Source organism: Eptesicus fuscus, chromosome 11 (assembly GCF_027574615.1).
Source record: "Eptesicus fuscus isolate TK198812 chromosome 11, DD_ASM_mEF_20220401, whole genome shotgun sequence".
In the NCBI taxonomy this organism is placed as follows: domain Eukaryota; kingdom Metazoa; phylum Chordata; class Mammalia; order Chiroptera; family Vespertilionidae; genus Eptesicus; species Eptesicus fuscus.
This window is the reverse complement of record NC_072483.1, coordinates 81,293,699-81,318,550: the sequence shown is the minus strand read 5'-3', so window position 1 is coordinate 81,318,550 and position 24,852 is coordinate 81,293,699. Positions and strand designations below refer to the sequence as shown.

Genomic DNA, 24,852 nt, shown 5'->3' with positions numbered 1-24,852 from the left:
TAACACAACTAAATAAACAAGAGCACACAACAGTATCTAAAGAATAATAACTGCCTTGGCCGGTGTGGCTCAGTTGGGTAAGCATCGTCCCGAGCACCAAAAGACCACTGGCTCTGTTCTCAATCAGGCACCCCTGAACACTGTAGCATGCTTACAGTGGGCAAGAACTGTTTCCTCAGCACTGCAGTACCTATGCTTTACACAATACCGTGCAACAGCAGAAGAACTCATAACGTGTCTGATGGGTGAAAACAATAAAAATGCATTTATTTGAAATGATTGCATAATCAGATAGTTCACTAATTCAGACTCGTCTTTCCTCTAAACTATTCTGAATTAATTAAGACTTATAACACTAACATTAACAAAAATAATGACTGTTCAATACAAACACAGCAAGGTTTGGCTTTTGGCCAAAATTTTATCAAATATCCAAAACATTCAGAGAACTGTATCTAAAACAACAAAAACCTAGAGACATAGGGCAAAAAGGAGCTTGGGAAATCTGCTAGGTATAAGAAAATGTAACTTAAGGAGAAGAGAGGTACAGAATAGGGATAAATAGTAAACAAAATACCCGTATTTAAGAAACTGCTAAAACAGTGTTGTTGTTTATAAAGGAGGGTATGAAATTAATTCAATGAGTCATGACCAGCAATGTTTTTTTAGTAAAAGAGAACAGACTAGCAAATATCAGGCACTAAAAGTATTGTTTCATAAAACTCATTTCAATGATTCATATACATAATTTGTACTAAGTCACAAAATACTTCCTTTTATGGAAAGCTATCAAAAGTTTGCAAGCCTCTGCCGCAGAAGATAAAATCTGGACTTACCATTTTTTTGGCATGTTCTTCACACAGAGGTGTCTGGTGTGTGATGTCAAAAACAGGCACAGAGCACTGCTGTCCATCTGCAAACTTGGCCGTGCAACTTGAGAAGAGCTGCTGAGAGCGGTTCAAGAGGATGTCTGGGGTATTTTAAGTTAGGAATCAAACACACTGCAACTCTGCTTAACTTTTCAATTTTTATGCAAAATTTTCTTCTTTCCTTACTTGTGCTTAGTAAGTATAAATTTTATTATTTATAAAAGCTAAAGAACCAACCCAACTACTGAGATGGGAAAACAATGATAGTTTTCTCATTCCTTACCAGGAGATACGTCTGAAGGAGTCTATTTTGCTATTGGGCACCTAAATACTAGTCTCCTTTATGGCCATTCTGATTTCTGTTATTGGGGAAGCAGGGTCATTTCCTTCTTAGCACACTAACTCCTAAAAGTTCCACTATAATGGTTAAAAATAAAAACACTTCCTTATAAGGAAAACTTCCTCATATATGATACGCATCACCAAGAATAAAAACACCTGAAACTAATACAAAATATTTAATATACACTGTTATTGAAAAAAATAAAGAATATAACATAATTAGTGGCTATAGATATAATTAAAAAACCTCATCTACCCAAATTTGGATTTTTCATTTCACATTTCCAACGCTAAACTCAAACTTACAACTTAAGGAAAATTCCTTTTAAATCATCACTGCACTACTAAAATTGGAACATCAGCTCTATAGCACCAACATTTTTAAGCATCCATACTTTTAGCCTCTAACTACATTTCCCCAAAATTTACTTCATATCTATTAAGGAAGTATCTTATTTCTCTTATGCTTTTATAGTTAAGACTCTTCATAAGCCTTTACTGCACAGAAACTGCTGCTAAAAAAGTTGTGAAAATACAACCCCAAAAATAGAAAGAAGGGCAAAAGTCAGACAGTACATTAAGTAACTGTTACCATATAAATTTTTTAATTGCTACTCAATTTTAAATGTTTAATAAAAGTGAGAGCAGTAAGATTTCATAACCAGCCTGAAGCCCTTAATATAAGTTTTCCTCAAGTATTTTCTGTCTGAAGATATTTTCTTTCTTAGTGATGTTTATATTTTATTCATTTCAAATCAGCACTGTAGTCAATACAAGTAGCAAATTAAAACCACAGCAAAAGGCACACTGTAAAACTGTGTTTCTTAAAAGATTAAAAACAGTTTTTTTAATAATATGATTTGATTTTTCCATCAATCAGTGTTACAGCTACTTGTTACAAATTATCTGGAACCATTGGAAGGACTGAAAATCTGTTAACAACATTTAATCAAGTGACAGCCACTGGAAGAACCCGCTAGTTGCTGTCAATTTTGCTTATTGCAATGTGATTCTAGAATAAACAACTGCAATGATATAAGCAGAAAATATTACCCAGAGGACATCATGGAAATTAGAAGTTATATAAAAATTACTTTAAATATTAAATAGTGATGATTACAATAGTTGTTCACTTGACTTAAGAATGAAACACTTAGCACTAGCCGGTTTGGCTCAGTGGATAGAGCGTCGGCCTACGGACTGAAGGTTCCCAGGTTCGATTCTAGTCAAGGGCACATGCCTGGGTTGTGGGCTCAGTCCCCAGTAGGGGTTGTGTAGGAGGAGCTGATCAATGATTCCCTCTTGTCATTGATGTTTCTATCTCTCCTCTCCCTCTCCCTTCCTCTCTGAAATCAATAATATATTAAAAAAGAATAAAACGCTTAGCCCTGAATGAGTCAAGACTTGAATGCACACTCAATTTAGTTAGAAGGATACGTTGGAAACAATGTCTGGTGAATGGAAGGGCTTTGTTAGTGCACTGTTCACCCTTCACCATGCCACTGCATGCTGCTGGTTCCACCTCCCTCAACTTGGTCCGGCTTATGCTAGCAAAGAAAAAAAAAATAATTTTTAAAAAATGCTTTAAGAATGCAGGACAATTTGTCAACACTATGTTACTATAAAGTAATACCAACATTTTACCTCTCTACATTCACTAAATAAATGTAAATATGGGTTACAATGACCAGTTCCACAGTTTCCCTAATCTACTAAAAAAAGAAAAAAATCAGTTTTAACTTTGCCTGTTTTCTTCTTATTAAAGCAATATTTTGATTCCTTTTACTTCACAAAGACAGTAGAGAAAAGTGATGAAGAACATGAGACTAGATGAGTCAGACCTGGTTCTGAAAATCAGCTCTCCCTCTTATGAGCTGTGTGACCCTGGCAAGTTACTTAGCCTTACTAAGTCTCAACTGCCTCACCTGTAATGTAGAGATAAGAAAAGATAACACATCTAAAACACCATCAAATACAGTATGATACATAATAAACAGTCAATCCCACTATCTGGAGACAACCACTGCTAATATTTAGATATAAATTCCTAAAATGTTACATACTATATATATTCAAGGTTATCTGAAAATATAATATCTAAAAAGTGTGAAATAATAAACTCAATACATAACTAAGCCTTCTAAATGTGAAATTTATTTCACTAGTTAAATAAGATGTTTTCATTAATAAATTATTATATAAACATTAGAAATCATATTTTCAAAACAATCTAAGAACATTGGGGAATGGCTATATTTTTAAGGGGGAAAATGGACACATAACTCTTAAAACAATACAGATCTAATTTTGCTTAATTACATACATAAAAATGAAAAAATGTGAAGACTGACATTCATATTATGAAATCATTAAAAGTTATGTTTTAAAGTAAAAAGAAGGTCACAATTCAGTGTTAAGTGGAAAAAAGCAAAGAATAAAAAAATACATATAGCATGATCTCAATTTTGCTTTTTAATACAAACACATGGCTCACTGGAGATACACACACACACACACACACACACACTCACACACACACACACACAGAGAAAGAGAGAGAAATAGAGAGAGAGAAGACTAGAAGGAAATAGAATAAAAATGTTCATAGTGCTCGTTCTGAATGATATTATTATTTATGGAGATTCCCCTCCTTTAAAAATATTTATTTATTTTATTTTTAAATATATTTTTACTGAATTCAGAGAGGAAGGGAGAGGGAGAGAGAGAGAAACATCAATGATGAGAATCATTGATTGGTTGCCTCCTGTATGGCCCCTACTGGGGATTGAGCCCACAACCCAGATATGTGCCCTGACCTGGAATCTAATCAGTGACCCCTTGGTTCATGGGTCGACACTCAACCAACTGAGTCACACTGGCCAGGCACTGCCCTTGTTATATATTTTTTCATATTTTTCACAGTATGACAAGTATCTGCACTATAAACAGTGGCTTTTCCCCCCAAAGACATCCAGTATAATAAAATATTTAAACATATAATGTAGATATTAACAGAAACACATTTCAAATAAAAATTTAAATAAATGAAAAATGAAAAATGCCACTTTTATAGTAAAAACTATGAATAATACTTTTAAATAACATATAAAATTTCTAGGCATTGTATTTTTTTAAAAGATAGGTAACATTCTTTTATCCTTTATTGGAAAAATTCTAATCAAACTCTAGAAAAATACAGTAATGCTTTAATTTTTTTTTTTTAAATTCTCACAGGAGAGCATGCTTAGAGAGAGGAAGGGGGAGAGAGAGGAAGAGAGAGACAGAAAGAGACAGACAAGACAGGCATCAAAGTGAGAGAGAAACATCAATCAGCTACCTTTTGGTCTGTGCCCTGACAGGGGATTGAACCCACAACCCCCAGCTGGGCAGTAATGCTTTAATTTTAATGTCAGCTCATGCAGTATTGTTTTGCCATCCATGTAGAACCTTATTTGAGCAACAAAACCAAAATACAATTCATAAATATTTCAGACTTAAATGCCCACAGCCCATCGTGTCTCAGCTCTCCTCTAAAAAGAACAAAAAAGAGAGGACAGGTTCCTGGGAAGTGGCGGCCGCACACGGCTCTGACCTGGTCCGGCGGCATGCAGCTCTCTGCAGTTCTTGGATTAACTGACCAGTGCACTCTGGTTCTCGACTGGCCGCCTGCAGCAAGGCTTTCCTAAACGTGTGCCGGCATTTCTTTTGACGGGATTCTGCCCGCTCCAGGCGGCAGAGGTGCTTGTATTTCTGCTGAAAGTAAGTGCAAAGTTGGGTCACCCTGGAGCTCCTACTCTCCGTGTCATCGTCATCTGACCTGGAAGGTGCAAGGAGAGAAGAGAAAACCTGATTACCTGTTAGGCTCCTTTTAGAAAAGGGAAACGCGGGGGAGGAAAGGTAGCTGGATGCACAGGGTTAAAATTTTTGCCATGTGAGCACATACTTAACAAAATTAGTGGGAAAGAATTCCAGCAGAGCTGAAAATAAGCACAGTATTTCAACAATAAGGCAGGCAACAATTTAAGCTTAACCTTCTCAGCATATCAGAAGTAGACAGTGCTCCGTGTCTTCTAAATTCTTGGGAAGAATATGTATACATATCATTTACTTTTACTTACTAAGAAGTCTCAGTAAGTGACATGACAACTATGAGGAAACAGCGTGATTTCGTAAAAGATAGGTCATACCAGAAATAGAGCCGTGAATTCTAACAGCACATAATCAAAGAGCTGCCCCTTTAGACACACTAGCTTTTCTTGCTAAACACACACAAAAAATTTATTGTAGGGATCACAATCATTCTACAGATTTTTTTTTTTTAACTACAGGAGATACCCTTCACAACATTTCATATACCAGGTTTTCTTCTGTCTTCATGCTAACGTCACTGATTGGGAGCACTGCACTGAAAAGGATGCTAAGGGCACATCCAGACTCCATGAGAAAAAGTGGTCAGTCAGCAACGTCCACTACCAGCCAGGTTAGAAAGGGCACCTTTCTATGATCTCACTTTTTACTGTTAGAAAACTGACCATGTTAGTTATTTACCTCCTTTCTCTTCAACTGTAGCATAAATAAATAGCACCCATGTGACCCTAAAAACAAAATGTTATCTTACTAATCTTCTGTAAACCATTGCTTGGTTTCTCTTCTCAAGTGGCATCCCTCCCTTTTCCTTCAGAATGGCCCATTAACAGGCTGTCGGCCAAATTCCCTTTAGTGTATGTCCTCAGAAACATGTTCTCTTCAGTGTACATTCTCTACAGGTATACCAATTGAAGGCTTTTACTTCAACCTTTTCATCTATTCAACATTCAACAGTTACTATATATCTACTATGCTAAGGACCATAGAGGAGAAACAAAACATTAAGGAGTTTGCAATGGAATTTAGACAAGATAAATGCATCCCAAAAGTTAAACAATTCAAGAGGATAGACTCGGTACCTGAAACTGTGGGCAGTCAGACCAATGATTCAAACATCTGACCTCAAATTCGAAAAGTCTAGCAGCTCTTTAAAATGTCACATTCCCAAGACCTTCCTGAGATCTAAACCAGAGTTTCCATGGGACGGGGCCCAGGAACCTTTATTATGAATTGTTGCCCCAAGTCCCACAGCAAGTGTCCATTTGGGAGTTGTATTAGAGCCCTAAGGGCTGTATCTTTAATGCAAAGTCACAACAGTAAGTAACGTAAGAGAGGCATAGATAAGTGCTATTCATGTTCGCTAGAAAGATTGCTGGATGAAAGGAAGGCTTTGCAGAGATGACAACAGAACCGAAGCTTGGAGAAAAGGCAGAATTTGAAGACAAGACACAAAGGTACCTCACAAGGATAAAACAATATAAGCCAAGATACAGAGAAGGACGGGATGGAGAGCAGCAAGTAGCTTGGTTTGCCTAAAGTGTGGGGCATGTAGGGGAGCGATGGTAGGTAAGGTCCACTTTCCACACCTGAACGCCAGATTAACGAGCTGAACCTCTTTTTAATTCTTTTACCAACCTCCTCCTCTTGTTTCCCTCTCCTCCGGTCCCTGGCAATGGCAACCACTGTTCTACTCTGTTTCTATGAACTTATTATTATTTTTTTTTAGTCTCCACATACCGCGATACCATGAAGTATTTGCCTTCACTGTCTTGTTTATTTCACTTGCCATGGTGCCCTCCAGTTTCATCCATGTTGTTGCAAAGGGCAGAATTTCTTTCTTTCTTTTTTTAAGGCTACACAATATTTTATTGTATGTATGTGTACTTACATATTTATGTTTATATATTTCATATACATATATCATATCATCTTTATCCATTCATCTGTTGGTGGACAGCTGGGTTGCTGCCATACCTTTGGCTATTACTAGTAATACTGCAGTGAACATAGAGGTGCATGGATCTTTTCAGACTGGTGTTTTTGTTTTCTTTGAATAATACCCGGAGGTGGAATTGCTGGATCATATGGCAGCTCTATTTTTAATTTTTTGAGGAATCTCCATGCTCTTTCCCCCAGTGGCTACACCAGTCTGCAGTCCCACTAACAGTGTTCGAGGGCTCCCTTTTCCCACATCCTTGGCAGCACTTGTTATTTGTGAATTATTAAATACTGAGATAATCATAAAAAAAAAAAGAGTTGAACCTTTTATTCCAAGGCAATGAAGAACTGTGTAGATTTTTAAGAAAAAAAGGTAACAAACAATAAGAGCTTTACATGAGAAAGATTACACTATCAGCAGATGTGAATGGAGAAACAGACAGAAGAGAACAGTGAGGAAATTATTATAAAACTCCAGGTAAGAGACAACAGGGAGCCACACCATCGTGGCAACAGCAGAATGGAGAGGATGAGGGTAACCTGCATGTCTGTCTAGTAGACAGACTTTGTCAACTGGGCAAGGGAAATGGAAGGGACAATAATCACTCAGCAGTTTCCACCAGCAAAGACCAGGGACAGGAGCAAGAGCAGATTTGGGGCAAAAAAATAAACTCCATTTCAGACCTAGCGAATTTCACATAGAGATGAGGTATTAGAGGGAGCGGTGGCAAAACCGTTGGAAATGATAAACGGGAGCACACTTAGGGACGAGATACAGATTTCAGAGTCAACAACTAACAACTGAAAGACATGGGAGTGACTACAGTAAAAAGCCAGAGAGATAACAGAAAGAAAAAGACATATAAGGGCCATTATCATCAAAGAATTAACTCAATTTGGTGACTGTATATGAAGGATAAGAAAGTCACTAAGGACTCAGTGACTTTGAATCTGTATAACTAGGAGGATGGATATGCCATTAATAGAAAAAAAAAGAGAGGAGAAACAGCAAGTCCTAGAGAAAGTAAAGCCAGGTGGGTAAGCACTTGCCAAAACTGTTATTTGAAAAGACTATTACTGCAGGGAGGATTGGCCTAGATCAGTGGTTCTCAAGGTGGTGACAGAAAGATGCACCTGGCTGCCACCTCTTTACAGAAGTGTTCAGAGCTTACTCGTAATTTCCACAGTGTCCTTGCTGTGGACCAGTAACAAGTTTGCAGACCAGAGCAGGTCCACAGACCATCCCTGGATGGTCCTAAACTAGAAAATCCAACATGCTTCCCACTTCTAAGATGCTGTGACATACGTGGGTTTGCTACTGAACAGTAGCTGACTGGGAAGAGAAGGGCCAGTTCCCATCATTTACCAGCAGTGGAAAGGCCTGGCACCTACTGCATTCTCAAGGTGTGCTACTTTCCTTCCTTCAAGGAAGTGAGAGCTACAGCTGCCTGGCCTGCCTACCCCCGAGGTTAAGAGAATGAAAAGAAATGACATATGTAAGATCACAATGTAAGTACATGCATTACAATTATTTAAATGCTAATAATTCCAAATACAGAGCAGTAAATTCCAAACCTGATTTCCTAAGACTTCAGGCTTGTCTGTAATCTCAAGGCATGGCATGAAATTCCCCAAATAAAATTTTTTTTACTTTACTTTTTAAAAACAACAAAAGAGCAAGAAGATAACATCTGATAAGAATAGGGCAGTCAGAAAAAGGCACACATATTGAGGAAAATAATGAATTTAATTTTAGAAATACTGAATTTAGGGTATGGCAGAATATTTAATAAGAAATATCTGATCAGCAGTTCTAACTCAAAAGAAAGGTTGGACCTGAGAAAAAAACCTGGGAGTTGTTCACATACAGGTAACAGCTGAAACAAAAAAGGGTAAAAGACTTATGGCAATTTGGCAACTGAGATATTCCAAGGGACCCAACGCAACTACATACAGGATAAGATAGGCTTATGGATGCATTTTTGGTCTCAAAGGAAGTAGAGGAAATCTCTTTCTGAACTGCTTGGTCAAAAAACAAACCTGAAGACAGCAATAGAAACTTTCTAAAATGAAACAGAGAGAGGAAAAAATACTGGGGAGAATGAACAGGACATCAGTAAGTTAGGGGATGATTTCCAGCACCCTAAAATATTTGTAACTAGAGTTTCTCAAATAGAAGGGGGAAGAAAAGTAATTGAAGAAAACTTGGCCAAAATTTTTCCAAATCTGATAGGACTTCTAAACCTACAGATCCAAAAGCTCAATTGTACTTCTATCTGAAAGAAAGAAAGAGTATGCTAATGGTAAGGAAACAGTTTTGAATGACATCTAAAATGGAACTTCAAGAGAGGGAGAAAAAAATATAGCATTCTCCTATAGTGTGTAGGAGATAGGGAAGGCAAGGACAAATAAATGGGAAATAAATCCCAGGACTGCAAAGGGATGCATCAGACTCTAAGTTAAGGACACTGGCCATTAGTAAATCTAACTAACTCTCTTTGCTCTAATTCCATGCCTAAGTAAGCTTCAGATTGTATTTTGCTTCTCATGTAGTTCTGTTTAGAGAACATCTGTACTACTTAAAGATTACATGTCTCACTGTACACTGCTTATTTTGGCTTAGACATCCGTGTCTAGTGAATCAGTTCCCTAAGCTTCATCACCTCTGGATGTACTAACAAATCATATTTTTAAGCCTATATGTATGTCTACTCAATGCTACTGCGAAATTCTACCAGTTGGCCTGAGGCACATAAAACAACAACACTGGCTTCCTCACTATCACTGAAGGAGCTGTGCATTAATCTACCAAGAACCTTTCCACCAAGAACCTTTCATGAGATTATCTTGAAAAACATGTTGGTACATTAGAAATATTCAGTGCATTAAAATATTAAAGAATAGATAAATCTTACAGAAGACAGAGGTGAAGTCAAAAACACTATTTCCAGCCGTGCCAGTGTTGCTCAGTGGTTGAGCATCGACTCAGAACCAAGAAGTTACTGGTTAGATTCCCAGTAAAGGCACATGCCGGGTTGCAGGCTTGATCCCAGTAGGGGGTTTCTCTCTCAATGTTTCTATCTCTCCCTCTCAAAAAAAAGAAAATTAATAAAAACTTTTTTTTAAAGCACTATTTCCAGCTACTATGGGGATAGGGCCAACAAAGATAAGGAGAAGTCAAAGAATGGGACTTAAGTTCCTTAACCTAGCTGGGCCCTGATTTCCTCTTCTGTAAAATGAGGAAATGGGCTCAGATAATCACTAAGATCCCTTTCTATTGTAATTCTATTACAATTATTTTCCTCAGTGATACCTGGGAAAGGTACAGAAACAAATTAACTAAGAAAACTTAAGAGTAACTTTCCTCAAACAATATAGTACATTTCTTTCCAAGTAGAATCAATTTTATCTCTCTTACAATAAAACTAGATCCAATAAATTTTTTAAAAATTGCACACACAGGAAGAATCCATCGGCTACAGTGGTAACTGAAGAATAAAAACAAAAAGGAAGACTTACGTGTGTCTTTCATATCTGAGGGTTTCTCGGATGGACCATGCAACCTGGTATGGCGAGGCCTGCTCCGAGTCCTCCAGTTCCTCTCCGCTCTCTTCAGACCAGTCCAACCCTGGACAGGAAAGATTATTGCAAGTGAGAAAAAATTTACTTTAATTTAAAATTTAGATAAAAAGAAACCTGAGATATGTGACCTAAAACCAATAGCAAGTGCTACCACAGTATGAATAAGTGCCTCCTGATGGTGTCAGTGCTATCTAACAAAGACATTAATAATAAATATATGACATACACTCAGGTCTCAAATAATGACGTTATAGCAAAAAGGCCATAGTTCAACAATGAGCTTTTTTCGTTGTGTTTTTTTCCCAATTTGTTTTCATTCAGTATTATTTTGTATTAGTTTCAGATGTATTGCATAGTGGTTAGATAATCATATACTTTACAAAGTGTTTCCCTCGATATTTCCTGTACCCACCTGGCACCATACATAGTTATTAATTACATTATTGGCTGTATTCCCTACGCTGTACTTTATATTCCTGTGACTATTCTGTAACTACCAATTTGTATTTCTTAATCCCTTCACCCAGTCCCCCAACCACCCTCCCCTCAGTCTCTTGCCTATGTTTATGAGTTTGTTTCAACTTTGTTCTTTAGATTACACCTATAAGTGAAATCATATGGTATTTGTCTTTCTCTGGCTGACTTATTTCACTTAGCATAATAACCTTTAGGTCTACCCATACTGTCAGATTTCATTATTTTTTATGGAAGGATGAACTTCTTTTATCAGACATTTCACAAATGGAGTAGAAACAACACAAGCAAAGAAAGTTCAAGTAAAAAAAAAAAGGGTAGATTTTTATAAGTATCAAAACATTATACACCTAAAATGTCCGAAAAACAAAACATATTCAAAACGGCGAGAAAAGAAGTTCAGGCAAGAAGAAAGTCAAAAGGTGCCAGTAAACTCACTCTAACTTCAACAAAGAAGGATCCTAGAAAGAAGACATCCCATCCCCTTCCCAACACGTGTGTGTGTGGTGTGTGTGTGTGTGTGTGTGTGTGTGTGTGTGTGTGTGAAAGGACTCATCCAGCAGGCGGAGCCATTCCCTGGCTCTTGCCTTCCATAGGAAGAGGAAAGAGCAGGGTGGCTTGGGTTTCTTTTAATTTTTTTAAACAACAGCTAACCCATTTAGTGTTCTATTTTGAAAAATAAATTTATAGGGAAAAGTATAGAAATATAGTATGAACAATGCTTACTTATTTTGTTAAATGCTATTGCTTTTAATGACTGGATAATTGTTAGCTTCCAACAGAAAGGTTTTGCTTGTTTAAAAGTTGTGTATATTGAAGAGGTCTTGATAAATATTGACAATGATGAGCCTAAAATATGACAGCATGTGAGACTACATTACTGTGATATACTAATGCTGCTATTAAACTTTAATTAGATTACTAGTATTCTACATCTTCCTTCTTGAGACCGTCAAAAATCATCTACACTAATAAAAGATAAATATGCAAATTGACCATACCTCCATGACACCTACAAGCCAGCAAAGATGGCGGGTTAATTTGCATACACAGGCACGGAGCGAAGACTGAAGGCTCCAGCCCGAGCGAAGACTGAAGACTGAAGAGGCTTGGCTCTCGGAGAAGCCAAGCCTCGCTGTGGCCGAAGCGGAGAAGCCAAACCTCGCTGCAGCCAGAGTGGAGAAGCCTAGCCTCGCTGTGGCCACAGTGGAGAAGCCTAGGCTCGAGGCTTGGCTTCTCCACTGTGGCCAGAGCGAAGGCCTGGGTCCCGGAGGAAAACCGGTCCTGGCAGCCAGGGGAAGGAAGGCCTATTGCACGAATCTTCGTGCAATGGGCCTCTAATCCCATCTAATAAAGAGGGGATATGCAAATTGACCATCATGCTGTAACAAAGATGATAGCACCAACAGCGGAGGCGGGGGATTTCTATAACACAAGATGGCTGCGCCTCCGCAAATTCCCATAACGAACCTTAATGAGCAATCAGCAGAAACCTGAGGCTGCATAGCGCTGGGCCAGGCAGAGGACCCGCCCAGTGGGACTTAACAGGGGACCTCAGGTCGCACCCCCCACCCCAGCGCCGGGCCGGGAGACCTCAGGCCATGCCCCCGGTCTGGCAGGGCTTGACGGGGGACCTCAAGGCATGTCCCCCGCCCGGCACTGAGCAGGAGACCTGAGGGTGCGCCGGGGGACCTGAGGCTGCACACCCCCTCCCAGCAGGGCTTGACAAGGGTGGGGCCAGCTGGGTCTGGATCTCGCCCAATGGGTGTGGGGCCAGGTCTCATGCAATTTGGAGGTGCCGCGGGTGGGCAGGGACTTGACTCTGGATCCCGCATCACACCCCAGACTCTGACAGGAGGAAGATTTTCATATACTTTTACTAATTTTCTTTCATCTCTGACACTTCTATTATAGAGAAAGGGCAAATAGCAATATTAAAATATTTCCTCTAATTAATCCCCTTTTAATGTGCACGAATTTCGTGCACCTGGCCACTAATTAAAGTTAAATTTAAAAGGACTTCACAGATTTCTTCCATAATTTAAATCTTATGGAAGATTTAAATTTGATTTGAGAGAGAGAGATGAAGGGAGGAGAGAGAGAGAAAGAAACATAGATTGGCTGCCTCCTGCACGCCCCGCACTGGGGACTGAGGGTGCAACCCAGGAATGTGCCTTTAACAGGTATTGAATCAGCGAAACTTAGGTGCATCAGACCATGCTCAGTCAACTCAGCCACACCAGCCAGGGCTTCTTACATAATTTAAATAAGTTTACATGTGGTAAGTAGAGAAATTAAGATAAAGTTAATGGAAATACAAACTTTAAATGCTTAGAATTAAAGAACACATTGCCATAGGCATAAGAAACCTCAAATCTAGTTTGAAGATTTCAGGTCATTTTCAAAAGTAAGTTACTTTCTCTCAACTAAAATAATTAGTAATTTGTTTTGTTTTTTTTAAAGTAAAAAACAAGTGATCACAACAGCATCAGCTTCAGGATGTTGAATGGTGTGTTCTTTCTTTCAAATACAAAATGGCATTTAGGCATCTTTGAAAAATTAGAATAGGAGTTATCTGTAGAAGTTATAATTTCTACTAAGACACCTATACTATCTTAAGAACATAAAGTGTAAGTGTTTCTCCTATTATAAAATAACTGTCCAATAAAGCAAACCTTTCATCTTGGCTTCATTATCACTAGTTTTAATGTAAGTTACTGAGATAACCAGCCCAGGCAGGAGTGCTAAAGCCAATTACAAGACTGCATTTTTTAAAAGTATTTTTTGCTGACATTAATGCAGACAATGTTTGGTCATAACAGTGCATTACAATTTTTGGTTTCTCCAAAATAATCTTTGTTTTGAAAACTTGGGCTCCTAATATGTTTGAGTTAAAAAAGAAAAAGACAATGCTTTACTGCAAGTTTCATTCCGTTCAACATGATAGAAATCATCCCTCAACACAACATTCAAAATCGAAAGCTAAATAATTATCAGCATCCAGAAGAGTAAAAATTCTAGTAGATGGTATAAGTAAGTGATAGAATAAGAGGCAAAAATTCGGGGAGGAAAAGTTAGATCTCTGCCTCAAAACTAACACCTCATGAGTTCCAAATTGATGACTAAAATCCTATATAATAAACCCGAATATGCAAATCGACCGACCAGCGGAACGACGCAGAATGACCGGTCGCTATGATGCGCACTGACCACCAGGGGGCAGATGAGTGGGGAGGGGTGGCCAGCAGGCGGTGCCTGGCCGCCAGCCAAGGCAGGTGCCAGTGGGCCCCCCTTCTCCCCCATCACCCCACCTGCTGGTTGCCCCACAGATGGCCCTGATCGCCAGCCAGGCCTAGGGACCCTACCCTATATACTGGGAACAGTCTCTTAGATTTAAAAATTAAAACCTGGCAAAGCTACTCTAACACTGAAGAAAACAGGATGATGCAGTGATGACATGCATGGACTCTGACTTGCACATTTTGTGGTCAGCCCTGATTCTGACACTTATAACTGTGTGACAAAGCCAATTACTTAACTTCTCTCTGCTTCAATTTTTCCACCCATAAGATGGGGGAAATGGTACTACTGCCTCAGAAGGATCATGTTATATACTACTTTTTATAATCAGGGCAAAAAAACGTAGCTGTCCATACAACAGCAAGATGCCTTTCACCGGTATGAAAAATATGGTCACTGGTGCATGCAGCATCCCGGATTGCGAGATCACAGGTCGGGCTGAGGGACGGCCACTCCCCCTGCTCCCCCCACTCCCCCCACTCCCCGACCTGTGCACCAGGCCTCTAGTGTAAATAATAAAGGGACTAAAAAAATATATAGGTGAAATACTGATGGGATGAAGAGAGCCCAAGATGGGGGAGGGTGGAGCTGACTAAAAAGGAAGAAATCCTTAAAAAAGAGACTACACTAAAAATTTTAACTTTTCTTTTTTTTCTGACTCCATGGTCGCCACGGCTCCCATGAAAAAGCTCATGGCAAAGAAGGGCAAAAAAAAAGAAGCAGGTTCTGAAGTTACCCTTGACTGCACCCACCCCGTAGAAGATGGAATCATGGATGCTGCCTACTTGGAGCAGTTTCTTCAGGAGAGATCAAAGTGAACGGAAAAGCTGGCAATCTCAGCAGAGGGGTTGTAACCATTGAAAGGAGCAAGAGTAAGATCACTGTAACGTCTGAAGTGCCTTTCTCCAAAAGGTATTTGAAATATCTCACCAAAAAATATTTGAAGAAGAATAATCTACGTGACTGGTTGTGCATAGTTGCTAACAGCAAAGAGTTACAAATTGTGTTACTTCCAGATAAACCAGTATGAAGAGTAGGAGGAAGATGAGGATTAAAGCTCATTAATCTGGCACATTTTGTATGAGTTCTTGAATAAAACTTGGGAACCAAAAAAATTAACTTTTCAATGCCAAAATCATAACAGATATTTAAAAGCAAATAACAAATGGGAAGGAGGAGAGGTATTATAACAAACACAAAGTATGCATAAAAAGCTCTTACTAATAAAAAACAACCTAGAAACACATCATTAAAAATGACTGAAAAATTGAAAAGGTAAAATACAAATGTCCAAAAAAACCCCCCAAAAAACCCATATGAACAAATATTCACAATTATATTAATAATCCAAAATAACAGTTCTCACTGAAAGTATGGTCCAAAGATTCCCAGGAGTCCCTGAAACTCTCTCAAGGGAGTTCCTTAGGTCGACACTGTCTTTAAAATAAAACTAAGAAATTACTTGTCTTTTTCAATGTGTTGACAGTTACACTGATGATACAACAACCACTACGATGGCTAAACTGCTGGCATGAGTCAAGGCAGTGGCTACAAACTGTACTAGAAGTCAGTATATGTTTCACACCAGGACTTGCAGTTAAATAAAAGCAATAAAAGTTTTAAGGATGTTCCTGTTAAAGCACTTGTTTATTAAAGATGGCTTATTTCATTAAATCTTGATTCTTTAGTATATCTATAACTAGAGGCCTGGTGCACGAAATTCGTGCATGGGGGGGGGGGGTGATGTCCCTCAGCCCAGCCTGCACCCTCTCCAATCTGGGACCCCTCAAGGGATGTCCGACTGCCCACCGGGATCGGACCTAAACGGGGAGTCGGACATCCCTCTCACAATCCAGGACTGCTGGCTCCCAACTGCTCGCCTGCCTGCCTTCCTGATTGCCCCTAACTGCTTCTGCCTGTCAGCCTGATCACCCCCTAACCACTCCCCTGCCAGCCTGATTGATGCCTAACTGCTCCCCTGCCAGCCTGGTTGCCCCTAACTGCCCTCCCCTGCAGGCCTGGTCACCCCTAACTGCCCTCCCCTGCAGGCCTGGTCACCCCCAGCTGCTCTCCCCTGCAGGCCTGGGTCCCCCCCAACTGCCCTTCCCTGCAGGCCTGGTCACTCCCAACTTCCCTCCTCTGCCGGCCTGGTCATCCCTAACTGCCCTCCCCTGCAGGCTTGATTGCCCCCAACTGCCCTCCCTTGCAGGCCTGGTCCCTCCCAACTGCCCTCCCCTGCTGTCCTGATTGCCCACAACTGCCCTCCCTTGCAGGCCTGGTCCCTCCCAACTGCCCTCCCCTGCTGGCCATCTTGTATCCACATGGGGACAGGATCTTTGACCACCTGGGGGCAGCCATCTTGTGTGTTGGAGTGATGGTCAATCTGCATATTATTCTTTTATAAGATAGGATAGAGGCCTGGTGCATGGGTGGGGGCCAGTTGGTTTGCCCTGAAGCGTGTCCCAGATCAGGGTGGGGGTTCCCTTGGGGAATGGGGCAGCCTGGGCTAGGGGCCTGTGGTGGTTTGCAGGCCGACCACGCCCCCCCCCCCCCCTCCCCGCCAACCGGCGACCCAAGCAGAGGCCCTGGTATCTGGGATTTATTTATCTTCTACAATTGAAACTTTGTAGCCTGGAGCGGAGCCAAGCCTCCTGCTGGCTCCGTGGCGGCAGCCATTTCTGTTGGGATTTATTTATCTTCTATAATTGAAGCTTTGTAGCCTTGAGTGGAGGCTGGGCCCGCCAGGGTGTGTGGAAAGCTTGGCTTCCTCCATCGCCGGGGAAACCCAAGCCTCCCTCCTGCTCGCTCCGTGGCCACAGCCATCTTGGTTGGGGTTAATTTGCATATTCCTGATTGGCTGGTGGGCGTGGCTTGTGGGTATAGTGGAGTGATGGTTAATTTGCATATTACTCTTTTATTAGATAGGATAATAAAAGGGTAATATGCTAATTAGACCAGACGTCCTTCCAGATGAAGCCAGGACTGTGAGGGAAGCCCGGGTCTCGGGTGCCAGAGGGAAGCCAGTGCCAGCAGCCGGGGGAAGGAAGGCCTACTCTTGCACAGATTTTGTGCACTGGGCCTCTAGTTTTTTTTGTGTGTGTGTGTTTTTTAAAAATATATTTCTTTATTGATTTCAGAGAGGAAGGGAGAAGGAGAGAGAGATAGAAACATCAATGATGAGAGAGAATCACCGATCGGCTGCCTCCTGCACACCCCCTACTGGGGATCGAGCCCGCAACCCAGGCATGTGCCCTTGGCTGGAATCGAACCTGGGACCCTTCAGTCCGCAGGCCAACGGTCTATCCACTGAGCCAAGCCGGCCAGGGCTGGGCCTCTAGTTTTTATATAATGAGCTGGGTAGCTCAGTTGTTTAGAGCATGGTACCCATATGCCAAGGTTTTGGGTTCAATCCCTAGTCAGGGCACAACAAGAATCAACCAATGGGTGCACGGATGAGTAGAGCAACAAATCAATGTTTTTCTCTCTCCCCCTTCCTCTCTCTAAAATCAATCAATAAATAAAAGATATTTTTAGAAAATTACCTATTCAAGTACAAGGTAATGGATTTTAATGTAACAGTATGTAAAATTCCTTCATCTGACAGCAGATTCCACATTATAACTACTTTTAAAGAAATTAACTCTTACAAGTTTTGGTGTAGAATCAAATAAGAATATCCACAATTATTTGAAAAAAAGTAATTAAAGTATTCCTCCCTTTTCCAATTACAAATGTGTAAGGCCACCTTTTCATCTACTAACCAAAACTGCATATAATGACAGCCTAAATACAGAAGGAAATATGAGAATCTAACTATCTTCTAACACATCAGATAGTCAGATTTGTAAAACAATGCTGCTCTTCACATGATATTTGTTTTGGAAAGCATAGTTATTTTTCATAAAAAGAACATGTTAACATGTGGTGAGTTTTATTTTTAAATGAATTATTTTTAAACTTCTGTATCAACTTCTAATTCAGTAAATATCAATAGATATAACTCACATATACAAAGCTCTATGTTGTCCTCAATAATTTTTAAGAGTGTAAAGGGATTCTAAAGCCCCAAATTTGAGAAACACTGATCTAAGTTATGCAAATTAAAGCAAAATTTCTATAAAATTTGCAAACATAAATTATAATAGTACTACTAATAACAATATCTAATACCCATGCTTATAAAGAATGTAGAGAAGCTGTCATTCTCATTCACTGCCAAAAGGGTAAACTGACAAAATAATTCTGAAGGAAAATTTGGCAGCACATATCAAAAACCTTTTTTAAAATGCAAAAGTTTGGAATCAGCAATTCTGCTTCTAGGAATCTATTTGAAGGAAAAATTAAAGATGTGACAGTAATTGTTTTACTGCAAGGCTATACAGCTACAAAACTTTATAATGGAAATTACTTAAATTAGAAAAGGTATTCAGCTGTGACAAATTATGTTGTGTATGAAAAATTACTAATTGATAATACATTACCAAAATTTTTAAAACAGTTACAAAATTGTACGTATAGCAGGAACCCAATTTAATAAGATGTGGGGTATTTTATTATTTTTGTTTATATAAGTTTTGTTTGTTTTTTTAATAAACAAAAGCCATACGTGGTTTAGTAATAGGAGAAACAATAAAGCTATATAAGAGGAGTTACCACTCCCAGCTACTTAAAAACAGACCCTGTCCACTCCATCTGCTTGTGGCAGCCAATGGTAACAGCTTGGCAGTGTATATCCACTCGCACTTGACCTATACTCACATCTAACAGGCAAACATCTATCCATATACTCAAGCAACAGATATACTGATGTCCCTTGTTCATTTACTTTTACAAAAATAAGATACTACAATGCCTCTTGATTTTTTTCTACTTGTTAATACATACCATGGACACAGCCAGGTAAAAATATAGATTTCATTCATTCTTTTTATGAGCTGCATAATACTTCAAAAATGTAGATGTATCATAATTTACTCAAGGTTTCCTATTGGTTATAAAGATTGTTTGCAGATTTTTAATATTACAAGCAATGCTGTAATAAACATCTTTGAAAAAAGATCCTTACATTCTGATTATTGTTATTTATAAGACAGAATCCCTAAAGTAAATTTGCTGGAGATATATATATATATTTACTAAAGGCCCGGTGCACGAAAATCATGCACGGGGTGTGTGTATGTGTGTGTCCCTCAGCCCAGCCTGCACCATCTCTTCCAATCTGGGACCCCTCAAGGGATGTCCGTCTGCCCGTTTAGGCCTGATCGGACTGCCCGTTTAGGCCTGATCGGGCCTAAACGGGCAGTTGGACATCCCTCTCACAATCCAGGACTGCTGGCTCCCAACTACTCGCCTGCCTGCCTTACTGATTGCCCCTAACTGCTTCTGCCTGCCAGACTAATCACCCCTTAATCACTCCCCTGCCAGCCTGATTGATGCCTAACTGCTCCCCTGCCAGCCTGTTTGCCCCTAACTGCCCTCCCCTGCAGGCATGGTCACCCCTAACTGCCCTCCCCTGCAGGCTTGATTGCCCCCAACTGCCCTCCCTTGCAGGCCTGGTCCCTCCCAACTGCCCTCCCCTGCTGGCCATCTTGTGGTGGCCATCTTGTGTCCACATAGGGTCAGTCACCTCTGACCACATGGGGGCAGCCATCTTGTGTGTTGGAGTGATAGTCAATTTGCATATTACTCTTTTATTAGATAGTAGGATTAGATAGGATAGAGGCCTGGTGCATGGGGGGGGGGGGGGGGAGTGCGGCTGGTTTGCCCTGAAGGTATCCCAGATCAGGGTGGGGGTTCCCTTGGGGCATGGGGTGGCCTGAGTGAGGGGCCTGTGGTGGTATGCAGGCCAGCCACACACCCCCCGCGACCCAAGCAGAGGCCCTGGTATCTGGGATTTATTTATCTTCTATAATTGAAACTTTGTAGCCTGGAGCGGGGCCAAGCCTCCTGCTTGCTCTGTGGCAGCAGCCATTTCTGTTGGGATTTATTTATCTTCTATAATTGAAACTTTGTAGCCTTAAGCGGAGGCCAAGGCAGGCCAGGGCAGGTGGAAAGCTTGGCTTCCTCCATTGCCGTGGAAACCCAAGCCTCCTGCTCTATCCATGGCTGCAGCCATCTTGGTTTAGTTAATTTGCATATTTGCTCCTGATTGGCTGGTGGGTGTGGCTTGTGGTATAGCAGAGGTATGGTCAATTTGCATATTACTTCTTTTATTTTTTTATTTAGATAGTATATACTTTGATTTAGCAAATACTGTAATATTACTCACCAGCAATGTCTGAGATCCCATATCCTCATCAACACTGGATATAATTTTTGCCAATCTGATAATCATTTGTTATTACTTTAATTTGCATTTCCCTCCTGCTTTGGGGCTTGAGATTTATTTGTTTATTGACAACTTACATTTCTTCTTCCTCTATTCCCATCCTTTCCCCATTTTTCTATTGTTGTCATCTCATGCAAATAATTTTTCCTCAGGTCAGAATCACAGCTCATACCACATTCAAAAATAAATTCCAAATGAGTTAAAGATCAAAAACAATCAAACTATTAATATAAAATTTAGAATATCTTTATAAACTTGGGATCAAAGAGAAATTTTCTTAAGCATGAAAACTTATTGCTTTGGGAATTTTTTCAAGTTTTCTTTTTTAAACTGTTGGCAGATATTAACAATGTTCTCATTATTCCAAAGTCCTACGATAAGACATGTAGAAAACTTCACTGGACACACAGGTACTGAGACCACAGAGGCATACAATCAAACACAACTGCCTTTTACTATTGCTGCTGCTGCTGCCTCTACTACTATTACAAGCTATGACTGGCATTCTAAACTCCCAACTCCTTTTTCTGTAACCTGTTCACCAAGTATTACCCTCTCCAGCAGCATATGTACTTTAAGGTGGTCTACCTAAATATAGAATCTTCTACGGGACACTCTATCCAAGTATTCTACCCCATCACATATGGGGTAGTTAGAAAAATAAAGCCTCGTGAAAAAGGGCACATTTTGTTGTCTTACACATAGATGACACGGTAAAACAGATAACTCACCTAAGTGGGGAAACAGATCAGTGTCCAACTGATGCTTCTGAGTGCACAGTTTCACCAGTCTCTGCAGGCGACTTATACAAGAGAAGTGTGGAGAGAAGGCTGTGGCTTTCATAAGGACCCGGTCAGTCCTGGGCGGGTCCACGACAGGAGCCCTACTGGATGGCAGGAGGGGCAGAGGCCTCTTGTGAGACAACTGCCTCGCTTGTGCTATAGAGTGTGTGGTGGGGGCCACTCCCTGCAGTGGTAGGCTGGTGTTCGGAGGCTGAGGTGACTTGCAGACTAAGCCCTGCGGTGGCGCTGGAGGTTTGACAGACGCGGATAAAGGTGACAGGCTGGAGTGCTGCTGCGGAGGCTGCTGCTGGGAAGGTGCAGGAGGGGGACTAAAGTGCTCTTGCCGAACTTTTAAAATCTCTGTCTCTCTCTGGCGCTGACGATTCTGGGCCAACTTGCTCTGCAACTTCTTTCTCACAGTTGCCCCTTTCTTTAGGTCATCATCTTCCTCGTTGAAAGCAAACGGGTCTTCCAACTCGGTTTCCAGGTAGTGGAGAGGGACCCTTGCCCCCGGTGGAGAGAGGGACATTCCATCCAGTCCATTGGGCATCTTCAAGGCCAACGTGGGCACCGCCAGGCTAAAGGCCATGGTATCCATCTGGTGCCTGACCTTTACCTCATCTATAGGATCATTCTTTTTCTTCCTCTCTTTTTTCGGGATAAAGCCAAGTACCTGCAAGTGGCTGTTGCAGTACCTTTAAAAACACACACATACATGGGAAAATGTTCATGATATATATTAAGAAAAGCAAAATATAAAACTACATTTTATAAAATATGAATCTTAATATGTTAAAAATGCATGATTAGAGTAACTCTTGACATGCATGAATTTCATATATGCAACTTCCACTCCTCTGAAGCAATCCTCAAAGTTTGGCAATGTTGCTGAAGCAAATATGTGACTGTACACATACAGAGGCCACCAGACAGAAGTCACTCAAATACTGAGTGGCCCAGCTTTTGCTTCTCAGGCCGCTTTGTTATCCTGTATTCATAGCAAACAGAGTAACTCATAAGAGTCACTTAAAATTCTCTTCTGGAGAAAAAAATATGTGTTCTAAAGCCATTCAAGTATTTAGAAATTCATAAAGATCTTATGGGCCCCGGCCCATAAGTTGTTAGAGAGTCCTCCTGATACTCCAAGGTTTTGGGTTTGATCCCTGGTCAGGGCACATACATGAATCAACCAATGAATGCATAAATAAGTGGAACAACAAATTTCTCTCTCTCTCAAATAAATAAATCATTTTTTTTCAACAAATCTCTCTCTCTTAAATTAATAAATCAATTTATTTAAAAAGATCTTATGACATAACCCTTAAGAATGTCAAGTATCCACTGTATGATCTACACACACAGAGAACAGATTCATAAAGCTGTGGCCAACAAGAGGAAGGGCTTCAGGGATAACTGTAGTAACTGTAGAAACTTCCCAATCTATATATATAAAAGCCTAACATGCAAATTGTCCCCTCGGGAGTTCAACCAAGAGACCTGGAGTTTGCTCGCTTGCTATGACATGCACTGACCACCAGGGAGCGGTGTGGAACAAAGGAAGGCCTGGCTGGCAGCCAGAAGGCCCCAATCAGCCCTGATCACTGGCCAGGCCTAGGGACCCTACCTGTGCACAAATTTCATGCACCGGGCCTCTAATATAGAATAAATGGTTTTGTTGTTTTCAACTTGACAAATGGATTAGTTTTTTCAGTGAAGAAAAATAAGGTGGGGTTGTTTTTTTAATTTACAAATCAGACTTTCCTGGTCATTGACATATGGGCAGCCTGAACTGGTAAATGAGGCCACTATGTGCTTCATCATGTAACACAGCAGAGGCTGATGCACGAACAGTCCTCCCTCAGCCTCGCTCTGCACGCACTGCAGCCTCACTGGCGGCACTATCACAACAGTCGAACTCCTAAACCTCCACCTCTTCACACCTAGAACAGCTTACTAGCATTTAAAATAAGTGCAAACGTGAATTTCTAGTCTAAAAGAATTAGTAACGGCTAATGGGGTTCTAGGGGGAAGAAAATGTTGTAAAATTAGACTGTGGTGACAGTTGCACAACCCAGTGAATATACTAAAAAATACTGAGTTATATACTTTAAAAGGGTAAACGTATGGGATGTGAATTTTATCTTAGACTGTTTTAGAAAATAAACATACAGATGATGAGTTTTCCTGGCAAATATATACATACTAGTAAAATATATAATTATAGCAAACTTAAATTTAAAATAGTATATTAAAATAACCAACTTAATATAACCACTGATCTCTGAAACCAAGACTACAATAATGAGCCCTAGCTTAGAAAATAATTTTTACTTTTTAATTATACCAGTACTTCTACTGAGCATAACACTACTCTATTTCAAACAGCTGGAACCCATAAGTTAGCATTTATTATATACAACAGATAAGCTAGACACCAGATATCAAGAAGCTTCCTCTAGCTGACCACCAACCAGATAATTTTGTCCATTAAAAATCCTTGAGCCCTGGCCGGTTTGATTCAGTGGACAGAGCGTTGGCCCGCTGACTGAAATGTTCCAGGTTCGATTCCAGTCAAGGGCACATACCTCGATTGCAGGCTCAATCCCCAGCCCTGGTCGGGGTATGTGTGGGAGACAACCAATCGATATGTCTCTCTCCGATATTTCTCTCTCTCTGTCTCTCTTCCCTTCTACTCTCTCAAAAAAAAAAAAAAAAAAAAAAAAAAAAATCAATGGAAAAAAAATCCTTAAAAATTTTTTTCTAAAACAATATATAAACCATCTCAAATACCTAGGTGTCCAAGGAGTAACTGCATCAATAATAATGAAAGTACATTTTCAAAATATTAATCTTTTCTATAGTATGTCATATAGTATAGTTACAACTATCAATATTTATACATAGGTCAAGATATTATTACATAAATTCAACTTGGAATTCTTGAGGTAACATAAGAATATTACCTTGTGCTAAAGTCTACTTTAATTCTATTTTCAAACAACCCTACAAACAAAAATATTAATACCCAAAAAGTTAAAGCCCTGGCCAGTTTTTCTCAGTGGTTAGAGCATTGGCCCACGGATCGAAGGGTGATTGGTTTGATTCCAGGTTAAGGGCACATACCTGGGTTGCAGATTCGATCCCTGGCCCTGGTGGAGGCAAGTACAAGTGCGGGAGGGAACCAATCAATGTGTCTCTCTCACTCTCCCCCCTTCCCTCCACTCTCTCTAAAAAAAAAATCAATGGAAAAAATATCCTCGGGTAAGGATATATATATATATGTTCTTGGACCAATTTTGAAAAAAAAAAGTAGCTTCTCTTCACATAGCAACACAAAAATCCTTTCCCTTATCTTGTTCTAAAAAGAGGA

General features: G+C 40.1%; 1 protein-coding gene and 1 pseudogene across 1 annotated transcript in view; one reads left to right on the top strand and one right to left on the bottom strand.

Annotated features, from left to right (window-relative positions):
- The window catches only part of INO80D (INO80 complex subunit D), a 50,044-nt gene that overhangs the window by 5,769 nt on the left and 19,423 nt on the right, over positions 1 to 24,852 (bottom strand). The window contains exons 5-9 of the mRNA XM_054722752.1: positions 21,432 to 22,177; positions 10,536 to 10,644; positions 4,804 to 5,028; positions 2,649 to 2,758; positions 837 to 970 (exon numbers count right to left, since the gene is read on the bottom strand). Coding sequence (XP_054578727.1) covers positions 837 to 970; positions 2,649 to 2,758; positions 4,804 to 5,028; positions 10,536 to 10,644; positions 21,432 to 22,177 — 1,324 coding nt within the window. The remainder of the gene's footprint in view (positions 1 to 836; positions 971 to 2,648; positions 2,759 to 4,803; positions 5,029 to 10,535; positions 10,645 to 21,431; positions 22,178 to 24,852) is intronic.
- On the top strand, positions 15,035 to 15,487 carry LOC129150783 (60S ribosomal protein L22-like; annotated as a pseudogene).